The 26,048-nt window shown below is 44.2% G+C and overlaps 1 protein-coding gene across 4 annotated transcripts in view; it reads right to left on the bottom strand.

Annotated features, from left to right (window-relative positions):
* The window catches only part of SLC24A2 (solute carrier family 24 member 2), a 247,518-nt gene that overhangs the window by 56,777 nt on the left and 164,693 nt on the right, over nt 1-26,048 (bottom strand). For 2 of the 4 annotated variants that reach the window (XM_059143371.1, XM_059143370.1), the window contains one exon: nt 14,563-14,613. The exons of the other annotated variants lie outside the window; for them this stretch is intronic. In XM_059143371.1, the coding sequence (XP_058999354.1) occupies nt 14,563-14,613 (51 nt within the window). The remainder of the gene's footprint in view (nt 1-14,562; nt 14,614-26,048) is intronic. 4 annotated transcript variants of the gene reach the window in all.

The following is a 26,048-nucleotide window of genomic DNA, read 5'->3' as shown; positions in this document are numbered from 1 at the left end:
CAATGGTTTAAGCCTAGTGGGACTGGTGTTCGGTTCCAGGGAGTTCTCCAAAGTCAGTTCCTAAACTGATTAGGAAAAGGATCATTTTGCCTCTTCCTGAAATTGAGAGGTCACGGTGATAGAGCTGCCATTCTGTGTTTTAAACATCGATCCCTTTGTGATCTGAAAATGGAGAGATGGTGATCAGCTTTCCCCCATCACCGGGAGGACCGAGTTCACGAAGAAATTACTTCTGTGCCCTGATCTGTGCGCGCCAAAGCACTTCCTGATGTGTGAGGGGTTTTAACTCCTCTGTGTCTCAGGCTCAGAATTTTAAAGCAGGGATCGCCCTTCTCACACAGCTGCTGGACGGCTCAATGGGTTAATTGGCATCAGGTTGATGCACATGCTCTGACATACATTAAATGCTCAGGACATCCTTCCCACGAAGTGCTGAAAATAAAAAGATTGATTTTCACAACAGAATGGATGTCCAGCAGCCTCAGGTGTGGGAGACCTTGGCCGGAAAGGGGCTGCGTCCATAGACTATTTTAGGCATGGACGGCACGTTGGCATTCTTAGCTTTCACACAGAGACAGATTTCAGAGACGATTGTAGCTCTGTGCCTGGGGATAGAGGATGAAGACATTTTTGGGTACTTTTCAAAGTGAGGGAAGGAGCGATTTTTAACATGTTTTAAGGCAACCTTAAAAAAAAATACTCTGTTGTGGTGCGAAGCCTTAAAGTGTTGTATTTTTACATAGGGATGGATATTTGTATACTTAAAATCTCAGAAATAGCAAACTCTGCTCAAATCGTGAGGCACCTACGTCAAAACCTAGTACAGGGTTTTAATATAGTTGAGCTTGTTCCGAAATTTCCAAAGGAATGGCTGCTGAGTGTCCTCAGGGGAGCATGTGTGGAGGGGGTGGGAGGGAGGAGTGGAATAAGAGATCGAAGCATAAGGATCTTGTGGCACTAAGAACAAATTTCGAAAAACAATCAGAAATCAAAATCCTCGACCCTATCCCCCAGACATAAGCCCCGAGTGGCACAGGAAAATAACCTTCAGAGGGTCTGTCCACGCAAGGGGAATGAATTTTGTTTCTGCTCTGCTGTTAATTAATTAAAACAGTCCCTGGAAATTCCTTCCTCTCTTCCTTCCTGTAACAGGCAGTGTTACAAAGGGATGCTTTGGGTCGGTGATCAGATGAACTCCTGGCTGCTGCAGAACTTTCCAAGGCTCAGCGATGCCGCAAAGGGACAAAAGAGGCACATAGATGCAAAGGGACACACACCTCAGTGAACAGACCTTGGCTTGGGAGAAGAAAAGAAAAAATGAAACAGAAGGGAAAACTTAAGCATAGTGTTTTTAAATCTATTTTTGTGTTTTCAGTTTTGCCTTTCCTGTCTCCGTCTTTGAAGTCTAGGACTTGGCAGGTAGCTGAAAAAGCAAAAGTGCAGCAGTTCCTCCTGTTTATTCATTGCCTTTTTTTTTTTTTTTTTTTTCCTGGAAGCAGAGACTCAAGTCAGAGGGGCCATCAACACTGAGAAGGCTTACAATGAAACGGATGTGGTCATAAGCAAACACTGCCCTTGGGGTCAGCTTGGGTTCCTCTCTTTCCCTCACAGCCCACGTGCTATCCATCAGCAAACTTGGTACCTCCACCTCCAACATATTTCAGAAGCTGTCCCCTTTCTTTCCCCCCCTCCCAGGCCCAGCAACCATCCTGCTGGTCTACTCCCCAGTCTCCCTTCCCACCTTGACCTCTCTGTCTCCCAGGCTGGTCTCATGCTAGTATCCTTAGTGATCAATCAGATCATGTCACTCCTCTGGGCAAAATCCTGCAGTGGGTCCCCAGGTCAAAGGGAAAGCCAAGGTCATTACAAGGACCTGTAAGGGGGGGTGGGGTTAGCCACTTAGGCTGCTCTGTCTCATCTTTCCCTGTCTCTGATCTCACTCTGCTCCAGCCATTCTGGTTCCCTTGTTGTCCACCTCAGAGCCATGGCATTGACTGGTCCCTCTACCTGGAATATTCTTTCCCTAGAGATCCACTGTTTACTCTCTCAGCTCCTTCGAGTATTTGTTCAAATGTTACCTTCTCACTGAGGCTTCTCTGAGGAGCCTATTTAAAATTGCAGCTCCTCTCTCTCCCGTATTTCCTATCCCCAGCTTGTTCTCTCTAACCTTCACCACCATCTGATATACTGCATCATCATTAGTCTTGATTATCTGTTGCTCTCCGTTAGGAGCTAAGCTCTGTGAAGGAAGGGATTTCCATGGGTCTTGTTCTCTGTGGTGTCCTCAGAGCCCCATAGGGCTTGATAAATTCTTGTATTTGGGTTTCCAGGCATGTAGATGAGGTAGTCACTCCTTAGGAGGCTTCTTGGTGGCTAATGACCAAAGTAAATCCTTTCACGTCTACCCAAACCCAAGGCCCCATTGGGGCCAAGTCTACCTGTGGAATCCCAGGAACTTCTGAGGTAAGTAGGAGAGAATGGGGTGGCTAGGTGTTCACAGCTCAGAGATGGGAGACAGGGGCATGTCAGTCATCCCCATTCTGCATATTGTGGGGACCAACAAGATGGGTGGTGACAGGGGCCTTTGTGACACAGAGGAGGTACAGAGAGCACAGTAGAGGGCAGAGAAGGGAAATCAGGGCTTTGGTTCCTCCCTCTTTAGTAAGCTATTTCTCATCAAGGCCTAACTGAAGGCCCAACCTGAAGGTTTCTCAAATGGTACCCATACCCCTCCTTCCCAAGTGGAAATCCATCACTCCAATGGCACCTTGATTATACCTCATCACAGCCCTGATTCCAGTTTGCTGCCCACATGTCTGCTTTCTCTCATACAGCAGGCTTCTCTGGGGGCACAGACCTTCTCTCGTCATCTTGTGTTCCTCAACAAGCATCTTAGCATAGTGCTTGGCACATGGGTACCCACTGAATTCCAGTGAAGTTCTCCCTAGGTCAACTTTCTTCGGAAGTGTGAGCTTTGCTTTCAAGTGGGTGCAAGTCACAAACAATCTTCTACTCTGCAAATATTAACCAAACCTGTGCTGGGTACCAGGCAGTGTTTAGTGAACACGATCTATCTAGCTGGTGCCCTGTAGAGTCACAGCTGAGAGCCAGAGAGACAAAAAACAAGGACTTAAGATTCATGATGGTGGGGGCCTTCTCTGAAGGGTATGGAAACTCACAGAAGAGTGAAGGTTCCAAGATACAAGATACCACTTAGCAGCTTGAAGGAATAAACTCCTTTTCATTCTATAAACTGTCCTCATGGGGCAGCTTATTCATCTAATAGGATCTGGCCTGACTTTTATTGTTTTGTTGTTGTTGTTTTAAGTAAGCTCTATGCCCCAAATGGGACTTGAACTCACAATCCTGAGATCAAGAGTCATATACTGTACTGACTGAGCCAGGCAGGTGCCCCCTGATTTTTATTCTTAAAAGGAAAACATTGCAAAAATTTTTGCCTTAAGCAAAAATCCCAAGAACATAGTTTACTTATTCTTATACTAATTTTTGAAGTACAATCTCTAAATTATTTTTTTTCTGATTTTTGTGAAGCATCGTGTAAACCAATTATGACTACATTGATATTAATGGAAATTAAACCAGTACTGTAATATTTTGTAAAATGTCTTCAGTCAATATTCTGTAAATGAACCATATAATAAAGGTAATCAACCTAATTTAATTGTATTTGTATAGACATAATCAGAAGACTAGTTTTCTCTAATTAATGAGAATATATACATAATTGTATCGCAACTGGTGGCCATCACAGAATGAAATGAAGCGGCCAGATTTCCTTATTGAGGCTTTAAAAAATAATTTTCTATAAGAATGACCTTTAGAATCACCCGTAAAGAGTGGATCTGTCCGCATGTGAATTGATTCTGTATCATGTCCCTGTCACTGGTCAGGGTCACCTTCTCATTGGACATGTGGAGTGCTTTCATAAATATTTTGGAAGACTTCCAATGCTTTTCAAAAGTTGATATCTCACAGATTGATACTTTATTCCAATTTCTTGCCCCTGCAGGGAGTTTGCCTACTCACTCGTGGTGAATCTCCAGTCCTTCCTTTTCCTTCAGCATACAGTCCTGGTTAAGGCTCTCCCCCGGGAACCTTTCTCTTGACTTTAGAGTCAATTGAGTCAAGAGTCTGGCACTGCCCTCTCTCGCCTGCCCTCTGCAGCCAAGCCTCTAGAAAGGTCCGCCTATGCTGGTGCTTCGTTGGGAACCCTTAGGGCTCCTTCGTTCACTTCTGCACTCTGCATCAGGCCTTTGGCAGCATCGCTCCACTGAACCCGCCCTGGGCCACTCTTTGCCTCCACATGCCTGGGTCTCTCAGTGCATCTGATATTCTTCAGCCCTGTCCTCGAAGTCCAATCTGATTTTCCAGGACTCCTGTGAGTGAGCCTTGAGCTACTATTCCCCAGGCTCCCTCCCCCTTATCCCCCACATTCTTCCAAAGAATCCGGCGGACCTCCACCTGAATATCGGTGATTTCCAAATCAGATCTCTGGCTCTGATCCTCTTATCCAAAGGACTTCTGAACACTTCACTCAGAAAGTCCCTCCAACAGTTAAACGCAGCCTGCGCCCCACTCCCACACATCACCTTCTTCCTGGGAATGCGCCCATCTCCTTGCATTTTCTGTTGGTGATTTCCTCACTCCCAGTGTTTTCCAGCCATCTTAGAGATCCCTCTCATGCCCCATGCTCAATGAGTTGCCAGCTCCTTCTGAGTCTACCTTTGAACACCTTAGGTCCAACATTTCCTGCCTGGATATTGATTACAATCTCTTAGCTGGTCTCCCAGTTTTTAAGTTATGCTTCTTGTGGCTTGGAATGCCCCACACTTGTTATTTGCTTGTCTTACTCCTTTTAAAGAATGATTTAAAGCACCTCATCTTTCAGGAAGCTTTCCTTGAGTTCCTTTCCTGGACTGGCAAGGCACCTCTCATACCCGTCCTACCATACCTGTTATCACAGACCCTTGGAGGCATTTTACTGACCTCTCTCCAGCGAACCGTGGGCCCCTCAAGGATAGGGATGCCATTTCTCATCCACTCCCCAGTGCCTACTTCTTAGGTTGGTTCTTTGTAAATGTTTATGAATGTAACAACCTTAGTACAAATGACAAAGGGAGTGTGTGTGTGTGTGTGTGTGTGTGTGTGTGTGTGGCGCTTACAGTGCTTGCTGTATGGAAATCTATTCATTGTTTATGTTCCTTCTGGGGGCAGAGAAACAAAGAAGGACCAGAAGAACAGTGTACAAAACTCACCCGGCATTCTAGGTTAATGGGGTGATTAAGCCTCTAAAGTCTAATAGTGTTTACAGTTAATATTTCTCTATTTTGAAGCTCCTTAAAAAAAAATATATATATATATATATATATATATAATCTAACTAGGTTCAGGCAAAACTGGAATTTTACAAACCGAAAAGCTTGTAGCGGGGATCACTGGCCGAATACAGTGTTTCGGGAAAAGAGCCAATTTGCTGACCTTAGCCGAGGTTGACACTGCTGGAAAGCTAATATTCTCTATCATTTTAGGTCACCTGCTTTATTATTTTAGGAACTTAATTTTCTGTAAATTTCTGCGTCAGAGACAGAGATACAAATGGCTCTCACACACACAATTCTCAGAGGGGTTTCTCTGATCTCAGCTTTGGAGTTCTGAGCTGGGTAGGGGTTGCCAGATGGAAGGTTTGAATGCCTTCCTCTTGTTCCCATCCTTAGCACCCTGCGGATATCTAAGAGATAAATGACTAAAAAAATCGCTTTACTAGGACAGGCCTCAGATCTCAAGACTCGCCAACATCCAGCCCCGCTGCCACCTGAGGCGTGCAAAAGATCTCTTCGGGAGTCACTTTTCAAAGCCGCTATCTTGGGTGCGTCTCTGCACCCAAGATTGTGACATGAATGGATGATTTGGGCAAGGTTTTGATTTGCTCACAGTACCTGACAAAGAGGCGGGTGCAGTAAATGTGTATTGAATGGTTACTCTGACTTGTATATAAAAAACCGAACTTGAACAGTTCTTTCTCACAAGGAGCCTAGATATTACCCAATTATTTATTTTGACTTTAGGTTTGGCTGACATTCATTCAGAAGCAGCCCCTAGATCATGTACGTTTATCATCTCCTGTCACCTGGATTTCATGTGTCTGAGAATTGTCAATTACTTTGACTCCCTACTTCCTAGTTTCTTGAATCCTCGATGTTACATTGTAAACTGGTGCCTGTAATTTCATTTGGAAGCACTGGTTTGCAACAGAAGTGCTGACACATGCTGAGCATTCTTAACTAACTGTTCCTGAGGGCTTAGTGGTCCATGACTAAAATGAGATGATTCAGTTCATTTCAGATTTAATCAAAAGAGAAACTTACCATGCTTAATTGAACATGCCAGCCTCCTGGTATTACCGATTCCCACTTTTTTTTTTTTTTAAGAGAAAGCTTCATGGGGGTGGGAAATTATATCATTAACTTATAATAATAGTGTCTGAGTTTGACTAACAAAAGCAACTTAACATTTGCAGCTCTAGGGATGTCAGAAATAGACAAAAAGCAGCATCCACAATTTGCCTTCTGCTGCAACTTAACACCTTCTACATATGCAATGTGGCAAAATCTGCCTTTACTTGCCAGGTCCAATCTTTCTGCTTTTACTGCTCAACAGTTTAGACCATGAAAATAAGATGCAATGAAGTTTGAAAAACCGGATGTATTCTAATTAGACTTCCTTGGTCCTGGTTTTCAGGAAGACCCACACAGCTGGTTTGGTCTTTCTGACAGATCTGATAACGGTTACTAGCTGTTTAGTCTGATTACACACATTCACTAGGCTGCTGTCTTCCTAAGATCCAGCCCCAGGGAGATACTTGCAAGAATACATCTCTAAAAAAGTAATGTGGTTAATAACTGGTAAGTCAGTACATTTTTGGGAGGGAGGGGGTAAGGCTCAGCCTTGCAGAGAGTATCTGGCCAAGTGCCTCGAAAAATCCTCTGGTTATGAAAAGTTGGACTGAATGAGTTAAACCATAAACTTGGAATGAATGAAACATAACATGGTATTGGAAATGGTGTCTGTGCACAACGGGGGCTCCCCACTTTGGTAACGGAAAGGAAGAAAGTTAACTCGCAGTGTACTTCTCAGACATCCTCAGGGCTGTCAACAGCCCTGTGGTAAGAAGGGTGCATGCTGCGGTGGAAATTGGATATTCTGTGCAGGAGGAATAGCCTTGTCATGTAATTTACAGAGGAAAGACTTCCACTGTAACTGTACCCTGCCTTTAGCTCACCTTGGGTAAAAAAAAATAAAAAAATTCGGGTTTCTACAACAAGTAAAGTAGAAGGTAGTTATAATACCAACGTTGATCTGCTTTGTACGGAAGTCAGCTATGAATCAGTGTTCAAAGGACTTAGTTAAATTCAGAGGAGGGTCTCTCGTTCCCTGTTGGTGGTCAGACTGGTGCAATCGCTCTGGAGGACAACTGGGCATTATCTTTCACAATTTAAAATGTGTTTGAAATGTGTTTATGTTTTCATCTGGTATTTCTATTTCTAGGGACTTATTTTATATGTATACATTCCCCGCTCAGTAGAGTTTGCTCTATGGGCAAAGAAGATGCTCATGTCATGTTCTAATAACTGGATAAATCCACGAAAAATGGAAATATTGTGAATGTCCATCAATAGGGGACTGATGGAATGAACCTACCATGGAAGAGCCAAGCAGTGGAATACTACGCAGCTACCAAAAGGAATGAGGGCAGTGCTGATATGGAAAGGTCTCCGCTCTATGCTGATAACCAAAAGCCAGGTAGAGAGAGCAGCATATAGAAGAAAAGAGCCTATGTTAGAAAACCAGTAAGAGTGGTTAACTCTAAGGGATGAGTGGAATCTGGAGTAAAAGGAAAACTCCCCTGTATTGCCTTTCCTTATGTAGTGTTTGCTTTTACCTCTGTGTGCATGTAATGTTTTTATCATAAAAAGTGATAATTAAAATTACTTTGCAGTTATACTCTCTACTGTGCTAAAGGTTCGTATCCGCAACTCAAAGGGAAGATAGCTGTTGTTCTTTTAAAGGTCTATTTCACAGAAACAATGTAATGTCCTATTTGCTATAAATGTAGCCACATTAATCAACAGTTTATCTCTGAACTGGATCAAAGAATACACAGGCCTTCTATTTCAGAAGCTGTGTCCCAGGAGCCTACCTACCCACTGTCCTGGTAGCAGCTTAACCGAGATGGAGGATCAAGTTTTCAAAAGATTTAATCTTAAAAGTAGACTCGAAACCAATGTCTGCCATCACATTTAGTAAAAGGCACCAGGACAGAATCTCGGACATGGGATGGGAAGGGGCATCAGGATGTCCATGATCTGAACACTCTTCTGACGGAGGTTTCCTTGGTTTCTCCAGCAGAGGGCGCCTCACTGCCTTTTGCGGCAGCTCACTGCATCGTTGGCCCTGTCCTTAGGAAAAGTCTTCCCGTGCTGGGCGGAACCCTCTCTCTCTGCATTGAGGAGGGCTTCTTCCTTAACCTTTCTCATCCCCATCTAGACTTAAGGGGTCCCCCAGACCTCCCTTCTCCTGGAAAGATAGACCCTACTTTATCACTGCAAACTGTCCGAGGAGCCAATCCCAACTTAGAACTGCTAGCACATTGGTAAGTTGTTCCCCTTCCATCCCACAGCCCCGTTTAACTCAGCAGAGCCTCTGGGGCGTCTAACAATATCCAGACCCCCCTCATCTCTGTGTGAAAATGCCTGACCTGACTCAGTCTCCCACCTCTGCCACCAGTAAGCCTGTTTCCACGTCCTTCACCTCTGCTCTGAATACTCTTTGCCTTTCTCTTTCAAATGAAATTTGGCTGTTTCCTGAAGGTCTGTCATGGCCCTTGAAAGGGGCAGCTGCTTGTCTCTCCAAATGCCCCACATTCCACCCTCCTTCCTCACTACTTCTAGACCATTTCTCCTTCCTCCTTCGAAGCGTAAGCCACCAGTGCCGCCTCCATTGCAGCTGACTTCCTCATCCCCCCTCCCTCATTCCTGAAGCATCAGAGTGCAATTCCCTATTGACTTACACAATGGCTGCTGTCACCAGCCTTGGTGATTTATCGGTAAGCCCTGCAACGCTTGGCTCCTCACCTGGTCACCTCCAGCTTCTCTTCCCTTCAGCTCACCTTATTCCTCTGCTCCTACTGCTCAACCCTAAACTTCATCATTGGCAATAACCACCCCACTTCCAAACTCCCGATCTGAAGCATCTAATTTTGTGTTCCCCACTCTCACCTTTGTGCTACAACAATTCTCTGAGTTCATTGGTCAATTCACTTAGGCTATCACCTTTTCATTGCCTTCTTGAATTCCTTGGATTCTGGGATGCAATTCTCTCCTGGGTTTCTGCCCAACCCAGTCTTCTTTGCTGGTGTCCCCCCTTCTTCCCAGACTCTAAACTTTGGAGTTCCCGGGATCAATCTTGATCTCCTCTTCCCTATTGATTAATTAGGTATTCTTACCAGTTCTGTGGCTGTAAAGAACAACTATAGTATGATTCCCAAATCTGCATCCACAGCTTTGACCTTTCTACCAAGATCCAGACTCCATTTCCACTACTTCCCCCACATCTCCATTTGGATGTCTCATAGGCATCTCAGATTTTACATGAGTTCTCAACAACGCTCCTAGAGCTTGCTCTGTTCTCCATCCTCCCCATAAAATATACAAAAATGATATTTTTTTTTTTTGTGGAAAGAATGCATGTTGCCTATCTGATATCAATTCCCTTTCCTCTTTTAAATGATAGAATACCTAAATTATTTGGGACATCAAATCACCTGGTTTAATAAAATATTTCCAGGCTTCCTTGAAACCAGGGGTAGGCATGTAACTGAGTTGTGGGCAGTTTTACTGGGAGGGTCTAAAGGGGAGTCTCCTTAAAAAGAAGACAAAACGGCTGGGGAAAATCACGTTGGCTCTTCCTCCTTCCTGGAATATAGGTGTAATGGCTGGAGCTCTAGCAGCAGCCATCTTGGACCATGAGGTGCCCTGAGGTTGAAAGTCATATGTTAGGATTACGGAGCAGAAGATGGAAGAAGCCTGAGGCTTGGATTATTGTAGAGCTTCCTATCTGCCAGGCACAGCCTGCCTCTGGACCTCATATATTTGAGAGAGGAATTAACATCCGTCTGACCAAAGCCACTGTTAATTTGGATTTTCTACTATATATAGCTGAACCTATCCAGTCTGATATATGAGTGTATATAACACAGTCTTATCCGTTTAGGCAAGGATTAAAATATAATGTGAAGGCCAGAGAAAACACCAAAGACCTGTGGCTGGACTACATTTTCAGAGGCTCCATCTTGGGCAGTGGAAAACACTGTTAAATGGCATTTCAAAATTCAATTTCTCCTTGAAAACGAACTGCATTATTTCACTGCAATTAAGAACATCAAATAACTGGCTAGACTATGTGACCTTAAGGTGCTTTTGTTTCTTTGAGATAATGGGGGCTTTCAAAACTCAGCTGCATGCCTAATTTAGGACCCCATGATTCAGGTGAGACATTAGTTTCTCAGCTTGGTAAAGGGCCTCTTGGTTGCCATGAGCAGTACCCTTAATTTCATTAAGGAGAAGGTCACTGTAATTTTTGCCCTTGACATTGCAACAACTTTTAATATCTTTTTCCTTATGCAAATGAACAAAGACTTTTTAAATGATAGAGAAATTCTTTTTCATGGAAATGGGTATTCGTAGATGACAATGAGTTTAGGACAGTATACTACAGGTAGATTTCCCCATACACTGCTTCTTTGTAAAATATTAGTCAGGACTTCTGTCTACCTACCCATCGATACATCTCTATGAATGCTTATTTCCAAAGAGTAAAAATTCATTTCTATATAATGTGATTGGTGGAAAGGTCTTTTCTCTTTTCAGTTCATCTGTTCTGTCACATAAGTTTGTTTTCTTTTGAACAAGCTTTCTACATTTTCATTTAGAGTAATTTTAGTAAGGAAGTCAAGTTCCATTTATTGAGGCTATTCCAGAATGAGAATGGTATGTAATTTGGGTATTTTCAGATGAGAAACAAACTATGGGTTATTAGCTTTAAGTAAAAATAAAAAATCACCCTTCCAAGAATATGCAGTCTTACTGCATGAGAAGATAAGAGGATGGCCACCCATGTAGAGGGATCTGAGGTCATCAAAAGACCACTTCTAGAGTAATTTGTTCATATCCCTGGAAATATCTTGTTAAATAAATAGAAGGAAATACAGTCCTTGGGAGGAGTAAGGCTTACTAATCTAGCAAGTCTAGCAATATATGTCAATCAGAGAGGGTGCTCCAAGTCACTAGAGTGACGGGACCACACCTAGTCCCACAGCTAAATACTTCGCTTTTCTGAGTCTTAGTTTCCTCATCTAATATAATACATCTTTGGGCTTTGGCTTCCTTATCTTCAATAAAATCCACCTTGTGTGGTCACTGTAAGGATTAAATGACATACAATATATAAAGCCCGCAGCACTGCCCCTGGCAGGTGGGAGGCACCCAGTGAAGGCTGGTGTACGCCCATTCTTTGATACCTTTTTCAGCCTTGAGGTCAGAACTTCCACTCCTCCTTCCCAATATTGACTGGTCCTTGGGGCCCAGTTCACTTTCTCTACTAGTCTTCCCCTCTGGTTGAAGGCCATCCTTCCTCTTTCTGTGTAGCCTGTGATCCTCTTCCAAATACCTATGGGACTCACCACTTCCTTCTTGGTGACTCAGTGGTTCCTGTGTTTTATTTCTCTCCCTGTCTATAAGTTCTGTGGGGGCAAATTGCTCAGCTTTTAATCTCATATTTCCCTAGTCCACCTGGCAAAATAACTTGCAGATAGCAGGTGCTTAAAATCATGAGCTGAATATGTGCAGGACAATTCTATTGAAGAAATCATCACTCAATTCCTCTTAAGAGAGGGTGGCCTAGAGAATCCATCTATCCATTTGCTCCACTTGAGGGGGAAAGGAAAAAACCAAACCAAACCAAACCAAACCAGGGCTTTATTTAAATTAGCTGACTTCACATCCCATCCAGAGAATTTTCTGGAAAGGGTGAAAAAGGTTGACGAGTTGTCTGGGCAATTACAATAAAGCCCTGCTCAAGAGCTAGTTGCATCTTGAAAACAGTGGAAAGAGATGCTTAACACGGAGCAGGGATTTCCTGAAAGCCAGCTAACCCACGGTTATGGCCCTGAACATCTTTATCTGTAGGACACGTCTTTCAGTTGTATGATGGAAGAGGCTCCAGTCATGACTTTCGGTGGGAGGGGAGGGGCCCTCGAGGGTTTGAAGAAGTCACATGTGGCTGTGGCCTGGCTTTGAGCCTTTTAGGCAGAATCCCAGAGTTAGGAATAAACCGGGCTTGGCCTGTCATGGAGGCGGCTGCTGGAGGGTGGGAACTGATGTGGCTAGGGGAAGACTTCCAGTTCCAAAGTATCTTTTCTGCGAGTAACCATGATTTAAAATTTTAAAATGCTGCCTTCGCTGTGACTCGCTATTATTCTACAACGGATGAATGTTCAGCTAGGAACGGAACACATAGGGATAGGCAAGAAGGGAGAGGAGAGGGAAGTATAAGAAATGTGACAGGGTGCCCACGGGGGACTCCTAAACACAATTTCCTGGCCTTGCTAAGGGGCAGCCATGATCTTCCTTCCAGACGTGATTCTGACTTTGTGTTCCTGCCTAGAACGCCCAGTTGTTACCACATAGACTCATCGGATTGCAAGTGACATTTGTGCGTCTTCGTGTGATCTTGAACCGTCTGGCTTAGAGGGGCTGAGAAGGAGAGTGGCAACCTTCGCTCAGATGGATGTGGAGAGGGGCAGGAAAGGAGCAGAGTCGGGGGTAGATGGGGTGTTGAAGGCAACAGGGAGGCAGAAGCCCCCCTGACAATGGGAAGGTACAGGTGGGAGGCAGAGGACAGGAGGGAGTCAGAAAAGAACGTGGAGTCATGACAGGTTGGGAGGAAGCTAACAGACCCACCTTCCCCTGACCCTGAGCCACAAAACAGAGGCTGGGGACTAGCTGGATGCCCAGAGATGCCTTCAAACTCTAGAGTCAGTGAGTCCCAAAGCTTTAGCTTCTCAACCAACCATCCATAAAACTCGGAGGGGGTCTGAAGACACGGAATAATAAATGAGAGTTGGGACAAGAACCTGCCTTTAAGTTCTGAATTGCTCTTTCTAGCCTCTTGGTGGTAGGACGCTCATTCTCACGGTAGCTTTCCGTCTCTGGGGCTCTCAGTTCCCCAGGTTCTTGGGAGGGTCCTGGGCCATAAGAGGGTCCAGTCTGAGATCCCCATCATGGCCTGCTGCTTTAGAAACCATCACAGTGGTTAATGGAGAGTATATCCTAGTTGTTGTGCTGGAGCTAGAGTCGCGGGGGGAGGCGGAGAAGGAAGGGGCTTTCTTTTACCAAGGCTTGTCAGATGTTCACTTCTTGGAAGCAAAGCAACTAGGAGATCTTTGGCAAGCTAAGGCAATTTAGAAATACTAGAAGCTGAAAACAGGATATGCAACGCCTTTGGGAGTTTCTCTCATGTTGAAAGACAAAATTAGCTGATTCTCCTTCTAGGCTACCTTTGGATTACTTGTCAGAATCTAGTGTAAAAATCACATGGAAGCCCCAAATGTTTTTATAACTTCCAAATATTGTTTCTTATTCACAAGGTGGAGGTATGTGTAGGGTGAAATGGGGCGATTGGAGAACTGCCTTCACAAGAAAGTAGGATTTTCAAATCGCTGTTCCATGGTGAACTTGTTTCAAGAGAAGTGATTTTCACTGGGTCAAGACAGTGCTGTGGGATACTGCCTGGATTTCACTAGTAAATTCATTTTAAAATAAATCTCTGCCAGGCTTCATTTACAACTCAGGGGAAATGGTTGAAATGGTACGCTCGGTCTCACAGAGTGTGAACCCCCAGTAAATTCAGGTCCATGGGCCAGAACCGGGGCCCTGGCTTCTCAGAGTAATGCACTTGGACAAGGGCACAGGGGCTGTGGGAGCTGAAGACAGGACCCCACAGTCCTCTGCATTGGAAACAGGTCTCCAGCTGGTTTTGGGTGGAGGAGTTTCTTTGGTTCACTTACTTCTTTGGATAGATGGGAATACCCACCCCCTCGGAAATGCAGGGCTTATTAAAAGAGTGTTGATTGGGTGTGTTTCTGTGTGGTGTTGTGAGCATGTGTGGGAAACAATGCTGACCCAGTGGGTGTGTGCTTGTGTTTACGTTGCTGACACCATTTCTCTGAGCGTGTTACACAATTGAGATGGTTTGGATCATCTGAATGGAATAACATGATTACCCATGGTATTGCACGTCTCCAATCCCAAATAAACACGATGGCAAAAACTAGACAAAAATGTGGAAAGAATAAGAAATCACACAATGTCACTGAAGTCATGCAAAGAGGAAAAGAAGATGAAAAAACAAAATGGGCAAGCACCAGACACCACAAATGAAAAAAAAAAAAAAAGCCAATGCATACAATTCTAAAATCATTCTTACCTTCTTCAGTCATTGTGTCATAATATTTTAGTTTTCCATATGATCCAAGTTCTACAACATCACAGTAAAAGACACAAAGATAAGGAACGAGCTGTAATGCAAGAACTTTGTTTTTACACATTCTTAATTAATCAGATTCAGAGTTATACTGTCAAATTCCGCAATCGTAACTATATAGAGATGTGCAAACATGGGCCCATGTGGCAGACAGCTTTCACGGCCCATTTTCAGAAATCACTTAAAATATATTATTCTCCCGGGGGTAGGATGTGCCCCGCATGACAGAAGAGGACACGGTTATTTTAACATCTGATGAAACAGAGCGCTTGGCAAGAGGACTTCATACCGGATTGAGGCTGGCCCTGTCATTTGTAGAGAGGTGATGCTTTAAGTGAAAGGGTAGAACAAGGACACTGTCTGGGCCCCCTGGGGCTTGCAGCCTGGCATCCCTGGCCAGGCAGCTGGCCGGCCCCAAACTTCATTCCACGGGTCCTCTCCAACAGAACCACTTTTGAGAGATTAAGGAGGTTGCTTGGGAAAACCCAAAATGCAAAACCCAAAATGCTAAACTTCCCTTTCATTGCTAGCTCCTATTTTAGACAGAAAACAGTGAATACCACGAGTACAGCCTGCTGAGAAGAGCTGCAAAATGTGCAGAGTGCTCTGGAAGGAAGAGGGAAGCCCCCTGGCTCAGGGCAGGTGACAGAGCAACGGCTCCCAGACTGAGGTGTTGCCTGCTGCTCGGTGGATGGCGGATGGCGGATGGCGGGGTGGGGGCGGGGCGGGAGGCTACCAGCAGCGCCTCCAAGTGCAGGGATCGCCAAAGGGCTGCGAGGTCGCGGACCCCCACAGGCAGAGAGCGCAGTTGGGCTGAGTTAGCTGGGGTTGGGGAGGAGAAGGGGCCAGCATGCACCATGTCTGTTTTCTTATTTCAATTCTAAAATAGAAACTTTTATTCCTGTTCATCTGAAAATTCCAGATTGTTTCAAGTGACATGGTGAGCGGGTTAAAAATATTTTTCCTGATCATAAGAACACTCTTCCTATAAACCTCAAGAAACTAATTAGACTCGAGAGATACCCCTGTGATTATGTAGAATGCCTTCCTGGCTCATTAACTCGGGAAGCCAGTGAAAATCCACATAGGAACCAACTAATAATTGAGGGGTTTTGGGTGCAAGATGAGGGATCTAGCTTTAAGGACAATAATAAATATTCTTCTCTTTTATATTTATAGTATACATTCTAAATATGTTATGTATATAATGTGTGTGCATACATTATATATGTATTTTTTCCCTTTCGACTAAAATTTTGCTCAAGCTATTTTAACACCCCAATGCAAAATTATGCCTCAAGGAGAAAAAATCACCTCATCCTTATCTTTCTGCAAAAACCTGCCCACTCTGGTTTTGTTAGATACATGACAAAAGGTGCAAGTACTTCAATAAGAAATTGAATTTTATGTAAATAACAAGAAAGTCTTTTTAACGACTTCTGGGGATTGCCTTCAGTGGAATATAATTTTTTTCTGAGTATTTTAAGAACTGTAGTCTATTATACATAAGACATTGCACAAGCTTGGAATTCTTAAATGATCTAAATACCTTTATAAATATTAAACACATGGTGTTTACACATAATGTAAACATTATGTAAAGCCACACATGGTGGCTTTACACATAATGTATGTACGCACACATATGTGTGCACGTATGTGAAATCTTATAGCAAGTTCACGAATTATATCAGGCAACTAATTTTTTTGTAGCCTGTGCTCTTCCCCTACTCAGCCTAAGCAGCTGGTATTCTCAACTATTTGCTCAGAAAACAGAGCGTGGGTGGCTCTGGGTTTGCAGAGTAGGGTGAAAACCATTTTCTGTGCAGGAAAGATAGACCACAGCAATCCTTCTAGATCTGTCTTTTTAGACGCACCTTCTCCATAGACACACACCTGTTTTCATGGATCAATTACAAACTGTCAAACATCTGCTTATATTTTTTACCCCTCTCTCTTGGAGATCAGGTATAAAGAAATACAAATACATTCTTCAATTGTTTTATTTTTACGCAGTCGAAATTCGAACCGTCCACGTCTGACAAGGGTCACACATACTGGTGGCTGCTGTGGCAACATCCAGACTGTTTCTTAGCTGCTTCCTTGGGTGAATGGGACAGAGGGATAAGAACTGAATGGAACATACCAAAAATAAGGCTGAAGTGGCGCAAGAGAGGTATTAAGAGTAGTGAAAAGCCAAGTAACAACAGGTGACGTAGCAGCTGGAAGCACAGGGAGGAAGGAGCGCAAGGGAAGGTTATGTTTGCAGGTGAAGGCAACCACGCTCATTGCTCACTGAAGCAAAGACAGAGAAGAGTGGCAAGGAAACCAGCCCGCTAGAATTGTCTTTTTGTTTTCTTTTTTTAAAGATTTTATTTATTCTCTTGACAGAGATCACAATTAGGCAGAGAGGCAGGCAGAGAGAGAGAGAGAGAGAAGAGGAAGCAGGCTCCTGGCTGAGCAGAGAACCTGATGCAGGACTCGATCCCAGGACCCTGAGATCATGACCCGAGCCGAAGGCAGAGGCTTTAACCCACTGAGCCACCCAGGCGCCCCTCTAGAATGGTCTTTAACACACACCGTGACAGGATGGTGAGATGCTGGGCGCAGGGTTCCCATGCTCCCAGGTGGTCAGGGCAGCATCCTAGGGTCAGTGGGGTGCATCTCCAAGAGCTGGTGGCTCCCATTTCTGAACCAGGGCCTCAAGGGGTGCAGGAAGAGGGGTATGATAGGTGACGAGGATGAACACACCATGAACACACCATGCACACGTCCGCCAGAGCACATCACGCAGCTGGCTGGTGTCCCACAGACCATGGATGCCTCATGGAGGGTGGTCTCAGCCACTGTGGCCTGAGAGGGCCTGAGTGGCATGAATGAAAACTCACCTGCAGGGGGAAATGGCCTTCAGTCAGTGCACTCCCCACAGAGACTAACCAAGGTACCATATCATTGGATTATGATTCCAGTGGGGCCTCATCTAAGCTGAGTTTCCTTGGGATGGGAGGAAGTGAAGGAGTTCAAGAGGGGGCTGCTTAGTCCCAACTAGCAACACCCATTATATCAACTGAGCAAGAGAAAGCTAGGACCAGGAGAGGGATGGGTCACCAGTGACTATCACCCTGGGTACCACCTGGTGTCTCTTCACTATAATATTTCTTGAAGAAAGCCACCCAGCCTCAGAAAAAATTCCAGAACCCAGGGACTGGTGTTGGAGTTGAGCCTGCAGGGTGATCGTGAATGTTGCTTGTAATGCTGACCACAATTGCATCCACGCTATTCAGACAGTTGAGGCTACGGGCATCCACACTCCCAGATCTCTAGGATGGATAGAGCCTTTGTCAATTCCTCTGTCCACTTCTTTCCAAGTCTTGTAACACAATGACCTGCTTTAAGGTGCCTCCTGATTCCTGTCCATACTTCATGATTGACAAGTCAAGGGAAGGGTCTTATCTTCAGTCAAGGAATCAATGGATAAGAGCTAGTGTTTTGGGCTCCTGATCTCCTGTCTTCAGAATAGCATGGATACAGATTTCTCCTTCCGACACTGACTTTCTCACTCCAATTTTTTTTTAAAAGATTTTATTTATTTATTTGACAGAGAGATCACAAGTAGGCAGAGAGACAGGCAGAGAGAGAGAGGAGGAAGCAGGCTCCCCGCTGAGCAGAGAGCCCGATGCGGGACTCGATCCCAGGACCCTGAGATCACGACCTGAGCCGAAGGCAGCAGCTTAACCCACTGAGCCACCCAGGCACCCCTCTCACTCTACTTTTGAGGCCTCTGGTATTCTCAACCCCCTTTCCACCAAATCTCCCCAGACAGGAGCAGGAGAAAAGGGACTTCTTCCCTTTTGGACCTCAAAATTCTGATACATAAAACAGAAAGTCAGTAGAAGCACCAATGTTGAGTTCATTGTATGAGAACAAAAACTAGAAGAGAGAAATCAGTGAGAATGAGTATTTATTACTTAAGCGTTAGCTGATAGGAAAACAAATGATTACTTGTTTATTTTTCAAGTCAAAGAGCTTCTTCATTATTGGTATTAGTTTGAACTCAATGGGGAAGACATAAAAATTAAGGCCTATCAAGAAGGTGTGTGCAGATAGTAGATTATATCAACCCATGGAAGGATGATTTTTCAGTAGCAAATGGAAGTTAAGGTCATGGGCTTTGAAACCAGAGTGTAGGCTTGAATCCATGGTCTGCCACTTATTAGTTGTGTGACCATGAGCAAATTCCTTGACCTCTCTAAGCCTTGTTGCCCTTAGCTGCAAGGGGCATAACTGTACCAATCCCATAAAGCTGTAGTAAAGAGTAGATGAATAATAATACCTACTAAGCCATAAGTAAGGGGCAGCTTCATTACCGTAAGCACCACGGAGAAGCTCAAAGGAGAACCGATGGGACACGGAGCAGAGCAGTTAGAGAATTGGGTATTCTACATAGGTCTGTTAAAGCAAATTCAACCCTACTTAAAGAGGTTTTAAATAGATATTTGTTGCTCAACAATAAAGGCTACTGTGCCACATCGGGGCCAGCATGGAAAAGAAATGTCTTCATCAGTCCTCTCCTACTCTCAGATCTATGGGGAATGTCACAACGTGGACCTCAACCATTGGGATAGCACGTGACCCTTCATCCATCTAAAAAAGACCAGTGTTCCATTTGGGACCTAGGCATGGCACATTCCCTTCCAATTTTGCACACAAGCCTGTCTCTCCAACTAGGCTGTCCACATGTTGGAGACAGAGACCCTCTTTCTCTTGGATCTCTTCCAGCAGAACCCAGAACAGTGCTTTCTTCTTACCACATTCTCCTCACGTTTCTTCAAGTGCACTGATTCACAGGTCCCAAATGATAGTGAAGTTTAGGATGTTGTGGTTTGTTAAACTTCCCTAGAAGCTGAAGTCAGGAAGGCACGCACTGATGCCTGAAGCTTCTTGACTGTAGGTACCATGATGTCATTATCAAGGTTAAGAATGTTTCTGAGTGAGTTGGACAAGACGGCTGATTCAAAGTAGTGGCTCTACTACTTATGAGCTGAGTGGTCCACTCTGAGCCTTGATCTCTTCTCAGTCAAAATGGGGACAAGAACCGGGCCACCTGGGTGGCCCAGTCAATTGAGTGTCTGACTCTTGATTTTGGCTCAGATCATGATCTCAGGGTCCTGGGAAGGAGCCCCACTCAGTGGGGAGTCTGCTTGAGGATTCTTTCTCCCTTTCCTTCTGCCCCCTCCCCCTCTCTCCCACCTGCTCATGTTCTGTCTTCTCACTCCACTTCTCACTATTTGTTAAATAAATAAATACATCTTTAAAAAGATAAAATGGGAACAAGAACAATAAATACCTATTTTCAGGAGGGTTGTTGGAGGATCAGATGAGGACGAGCATGGAAAGCACTTTGCATGGGGACAGCGCAGACATCCTTAGTAACTCGTACCCCTCTTCACTGTCTGCCAAAGGTCCAACATGAACATGAACTCAGCCTAGCAGGAGGTTGCTGCATCCTATTCAAACTCTGATTATCTCTGTGGGTGGGCACCAGTGTCAATGTCTATACTTGCCACATGCAGGTCAGTAACACCACCCCCCCACCCCTGCAATCACCCACTGAGACTTCTTCCCTTAAACATAAGGAAAACTGCCTAAAGAAAATCTTTCAGTTTAGTGAAAGGCTGCCCTGGCTAACTTCCAGAACAGTGTGTTGCAGTTTTAGGCAGAGGTGTTTTTTTTTTTAATTTTTTTAATTTGTGAATTTATTTTTCTTATTGAAATGTTGTGAATGGGCGGGGGGCTTGCCAGTTAGTATTTGTAATGTCCCATCCCACTCCCCAATATAAATACAGCATTTATATTTGCAGATCTATAGAATTTTTAAGTTTCTTACAGCATATCTAGCCTCACCTTTTCTCTCTTGCCTCTGCCTCATGTGAAAAACTTGCATCACAATAAGCACGAATTCTGAGTTAAAAGGTATCTTCCAATACAGCCCAGTGTGAAGCTTTTGGTTTCACGTCACCTCAAAAAGGACTCACGAGCCACCATAATGAATTACTTCCCATTCAAGGGCTTTCTTTGGTCATTACTCTTTTATATCAAATTCATGCCAATGCAAGTAACTTTTTTAGCTGAAAAATCATCTTGGAGAGACTGAGGTTAAACGAGGAAACAACCACGAGTCCTCACTTCCTATTCAAGTCAGAAGGAAAGGAATATTTTAACCTTCAAATTCTCACTTAGAAGAAGCTTTCAAAGTACTGATTCACCGCCAGAGCTTCTGTTACCATTCTGCTGGGGGGTGGGGGTCGGGGGGGATGGTGTTCACGTGCTAAGCCTCCCTAAGAGGTTCCTAATGTAGACACACTTGCCCAGGGACAGCCGTACCCTATATGTGACCCTATGTAGATGTGACATGCAAGGGGTTACCAGAGAGGCTTTTGCTCTGCGGAGTTCTTTGACACCTGACTCTTCCCTTTCCAGGCTAATCTGTACTTCTTTCTCCTCTGCAAGATGAAAACCTCTCACTTACTCAGGCTTTTGGACGCCAGGCAAGAACCGTGCAGATGAAAATAAAGGGCTGAGCTGGGGCGTCGTCTGCCATCAGCTATGGAGTTTCGAGGAGGGTTTCCCAACAGACCGCTCAGAAATTCATCACCTGATTTTCATGCCCTCTGAATCTCGCCCCTTCAAGACATGCTCTTCCTTTTTAGGCTCCTGGCAAACCTGGATTCTGGTTCATTACTGCTGATATTTCTGTCACTCCCACTCTGTCCTTCCTTGTTTATGTCCACCTGCTGATGTCATTCTGGGGCCCCAGCTCCCAACAAAACACCAGTGTTACATCCCTGGCCACTTCCGGAGCCAGAGTGGTCCCCAGCGTCCAGTCTACTGTCTGGGGGCACGGAAACCATTTGGACAAAAAATGAATGAACACCAGCCCCAGGGAGGGCCGTGGGCAGAGTGGGCTGGAGACAAGGACAGGGAGACGTGTAATTGTGGACACCTGGACAGTGTGCCTGCCCCAAAACGGGCAGTGGCTACGCACCCCCAGCTCCACGAAGAAATGTGGGTACAGTGTTGACAGACCTGCTGATAATTCAAGGGAAGCCAGATATCTGAACTTTTATATGAAAACTCTTTTTAAAAAAAAAAAGACTTTATTTATTTGACAGAGATCACACGTAGGCAGAGCAGCAGGCAGAGAGAGAGGGGGAAGCAGGCTCCCTGCTGAGCAGAGAGCCAATGCGGGGCTCAATACCAGGACCCTGAGATCATGACCTGAGCCGAAGGCAGAGGCTTAACCCACTGAGCCACCCAGGCACCCCAAAACTCTTGCTTTTTAAATGTTGGCAATGAATTCCAAATTAAAAAACACCATCTGAAGGGGCACAGGGTGGCTCAGTCAGTTAAGTGCCTGACTCTTGGTATTGGCTCAGGTCATGATCTCAGGGTGGTGACATGGAGCTTGTGTCAGTCTATGCTCAGTAGGGGGTCTGCTTGAGATTCCACCCCCACCCCACTCCTGCTCTCTCTTTCTATGAAAAAAAAAAAAAAAAGACCAAATAATACCACCTGGGTCATATTTGGCTTATCAAATTATAATCTTTGGTTTAAAATCAGGTTGCTTGGTCTAACTTTCTTATAACTATTAGTTGGATGAATGAATGAATAAATGAGACCAACTTGGCAATTGGGACTGGGAGGGGTCCTTGCTAGGTAATCCTCCAGAAGGTCCAGGGTTCAGGCTCACTACCTTGTCTCTCTTGAAGTGCACAGATTTACTTCCCTGGTGTGGGTCCTACTGTCTGCTCATTTCAGGCTTAGGAACCAAGTGAATCTCTCACCTCGGGCTCCTCTGGGACTACCAAGGTGGAGCCCATGTCAGGCCCATGGAGCTGCCAGGATCCCGTGACTAATTCCCTCCTTAGGTGTATTCCTGCCCAGCTGGCTCGGCTTTCACACAAACCAACGGAATGGTTTGGTTTTGCATTGTTTCGAATCTTATTTTCGGAAGGAATGGAGGCTGCCCATTAGGTGTAACCATTTCCCAATGATCTTGCAAGGAACTATCTAGACTGTGAAAAATCCTGTGGAAGGTTCTGAGAGGGAAGTTAGGACTGCAGAGGGAGGGGCCGTAGAATGACGTGCGAATTGTCATCCGCACACAGCGAACAATAATGTGTGGTCATCGTGTGGATCAGCCAGATGGTTCATAATGAAATGCCCAAGTGAGTCCCCAGATACTCTGACTTCTTATAAATTTGTCACCTAATTTGCAGCCTTGCTCCTCTGTGGTGTTGCTTAGCAATATCAATGGTTACTGATTTCTGTCCTGTGAGGAGCTGACTCAGGCCATATTTCACTGTAATTTACATGCTCTGGGTGATCAAGCAAGAAGAAAACGGGTATTGGATGGGCTTTTCTGTTCTTTTCCTTTTGAGGTAGGTTGGGGCCAGAGAGAGTACAGAACAGAGCAAAGAAGGTTTCTGGGAAGAGAAGGATTATTTTTTTTTTTAAAGATTTTATTTATTTATTTGACAGAGAGAGAGAGATCACAAGTAGGCAGAGAGGGGTCAGGGGAGGAAGCAGGCTCCCCACTGAGCAGAGAGCCCGATGTAGGGCTTGACCCCAGGACCCCGAGATCTTGACCTGAGCTGAAGGCAGAGGCTTAATCCACTGATCCACTCAGGCACCCCAGGGAAGGATTTTTTGAGGAAAAACAGTGAGCAACCTAGACAGAAGAATCCACCCAAAACAGTGCAGCTAAAAAAGATTTCCTGGGCTTTCAGGGGTATCCTTTTAATTATATAATTCAAAATCTCAATAACAACCTTAACATAAGTTTAAGTACTAATACTCTGTGAGAATGTTTTTCTCCCCAAAGGGATCGAGAAAAGCAGTCGATGATAGAGCATAATAGCTGTATCATTTGTAGTCTGGAGCCCTATAGACCTTGACTTGACAACTGGGTCTGCCAGGTATTAGCCCTGAGATCTTGGGCATGTTACCTAACCTCTCTGATACTCTGTTCCTACCCTTCTGTAAAATGGGAACAATAATAGGTGTCTTGTAGGGGTGTGGTGAGGACTGCAGGTCCTTAACACATAATTGACACACAGTATTCGTTAAACGTATGGTAGGTATTATTATGGTTTTAAGGCATCTATTGGCTTTCCTTCAAATGCATAGCATTCTTCTGATCTTCACAAAATCAGAGTGAACCTGGTATCAAGACACCTCACCAGGATGCAGAACATGGAGATCTTGCAGCACGGTATAAGTTTTAGAGTCAATGGATATGGATTCTAATCTAGAATTTAATTCTTCTTAGATATGTGATTTTGTAGTTAGGTACTCCTTTGTTTACTCATCTATAATGGGTCTAATTCCAGAACTCCCTATTGTGTTGTTGTAAGGGGCTTCACTAGATGCCTGGAACATTGGAAGTGCTCCATCAACAGGAGCCATTGTTCTATGATTGCGCCAAAGTCCATAAATGGTGAGTATCCAGGCTAACACAGAGAGTCACAATTAAGTGACCTAGCATCGGAACATCCTTTTTGCAAGCTTATATTGGAGAAGAAACAGGTAAAAGGAGAAGAATGACAAAAATAATGACCAATTACATCATGCCAAAGGAAGTCTATGAATGTCACATTCTTTTGTATAATCTGACATCAAGTACATGGATACTGTTTAACATTTAAATGTTGGACATTTAAAGAATGTCCAACTCAGGGAAAGAGATAATACAGTGATCTTTTAAGTTTTCATTTTCAAAAGGAAAGCTCTAAAGGGACTTCAGCTGCTTAGAAAAGTGGGTATTGTCCAGTAGCTAACAGAGTGAGTTGTGGGATCCAATGAATCTGGATTTGAACATGACTTCCTCAGTTGCTTCTCTCATGTCCTTAGGCAAATTATTTAACTGCCCTAACTTTCAGGGTCTTTATCTGTAAAATGGTTATAATAGAAGTTCCTATCTCACAGTGTTGATGTGAAAATTAAGTGAGTTAATTTATATAAAATGCTTAATACTGTCTGGCACATACTAAATATTCAACAAACATTAGTTATTCCATTGACTGTTATTATAATTGTCTCTGTGGGCATCTATTCAGAGTTTTGGCTGCATATTTAATACCTTTTCCAGTGTCTTCTTTTTCAGCTGCAGTCTCCAGGGAGAAAATGATATTGTCAAAGAGAGCAAAAGAGTATAGTTTGAATAGCAAAGAGCACAGAGTTTCAGGTACCATCCATGTAACATTAGGAATTTATTTCTTATTTTCAGAAAATCTGTCTGGCCTCTTCTTTTTTTTTTTTTTTTTAAAGATTTGTTTATTTATTTATTTGACAGACAGAGATCACAAGTAGGCAGAGAGGCAAGCAGAGAGAGAGAGAGAGAGAGAGAGAGAGAGAGAGAGAGGAGGAAGCAGACTCCCTGCTGAGCAGAGAGCCAGATGCGGGGCTCAATCCCAGGATCCTGGGATCATGACCTGAGCTGAAGGCAGAGGCTTTAACCCACTGAGCCACCCCGGAGTCCCCGTCTGGTCTCTTCTAACAGCAAGTTTCCAAAACATGTTTTTGATAAATTTTTCTTCTGTGTGGCTAAGGGGTTAGGAAACTAATGTTTTCACTAATGACATCTTCTAATATCTTGGGTATATTTTTGCATTTCTGGAAATTGAAAGATTATGAAATCAAGCAAAATGTGCTTTCTGATGAAGCCTTATCAAATTTGGGGTGCAGGATACTGACACATACATTATTCAGTCTTTAAAGTGGTAAAACATTCCATTCCCTTTTCCTGTCCCCCTCCCCCAGACTCCTTTATTTTTTTTTTTTAAAGGACTTAGGAGGTGGTATGTCTAGATAGGCCCCCCATTTTCTTTCATAGATGTAGAAGCTTGGCTATGTTACGTGTGACCAAGATCCACAGGGTGGAGCCCCGGATGGTGCTGATGCTTCTACATCTTAAGCCACACCCACATCCTAACCAGTCAGGAAGCCCTATCAGTTCCATCCCTAAACATCCTCAATTCCGTCTTTTCTGCTCCATCCCACTGCCCCTGCCTTAGTCCAAGGCTCTTGCCATAGTCTTATTTGAACTCTCAATTCCTGATCTTTCTCACCTCCTGCTTTCTACTCCCAGCACCTCTCAACTCTCTTTCACACTTTCCAGGGTAATGCTTTCAAAACACAAAATCAAAATACGATAGCTCTGAATCCTGCACTTTCTGTGTTGGACTTTTATTAGGTCTCCTAGTTTATTCGACCCTTCAGAACCCAGTTCTGAGGCTCCCTCCTGCAGGCAGCGTCCCTGAACGGTCCCCATCCCTGGTGGGAGTCAGGTCCTCTTGTGTGTCTGTTCCAAGTACATACTTTTGTTGTGTGCTCATCAAATATACCCTAACCTATCTGCTTTCTGCCCT

This window comes from Mustela lutreola, chromosome 12 (assembly GCF_030435805.1).
Source record: "Mustela lutreola isolate mMusLut2 chromosome 12, mMusLut2.pri, whole genome shotgun sequence".
Taxonomy (NCBI): domain Eukaryota; kingdom Metazoa; phylum Chordata; class Mammalia; order Carnivora; family Mustelidae; genus Mustela; species Mustela lutreola.
This window is presented reverse-complemented; position numbering and strand designations above follow the sequence as displayed.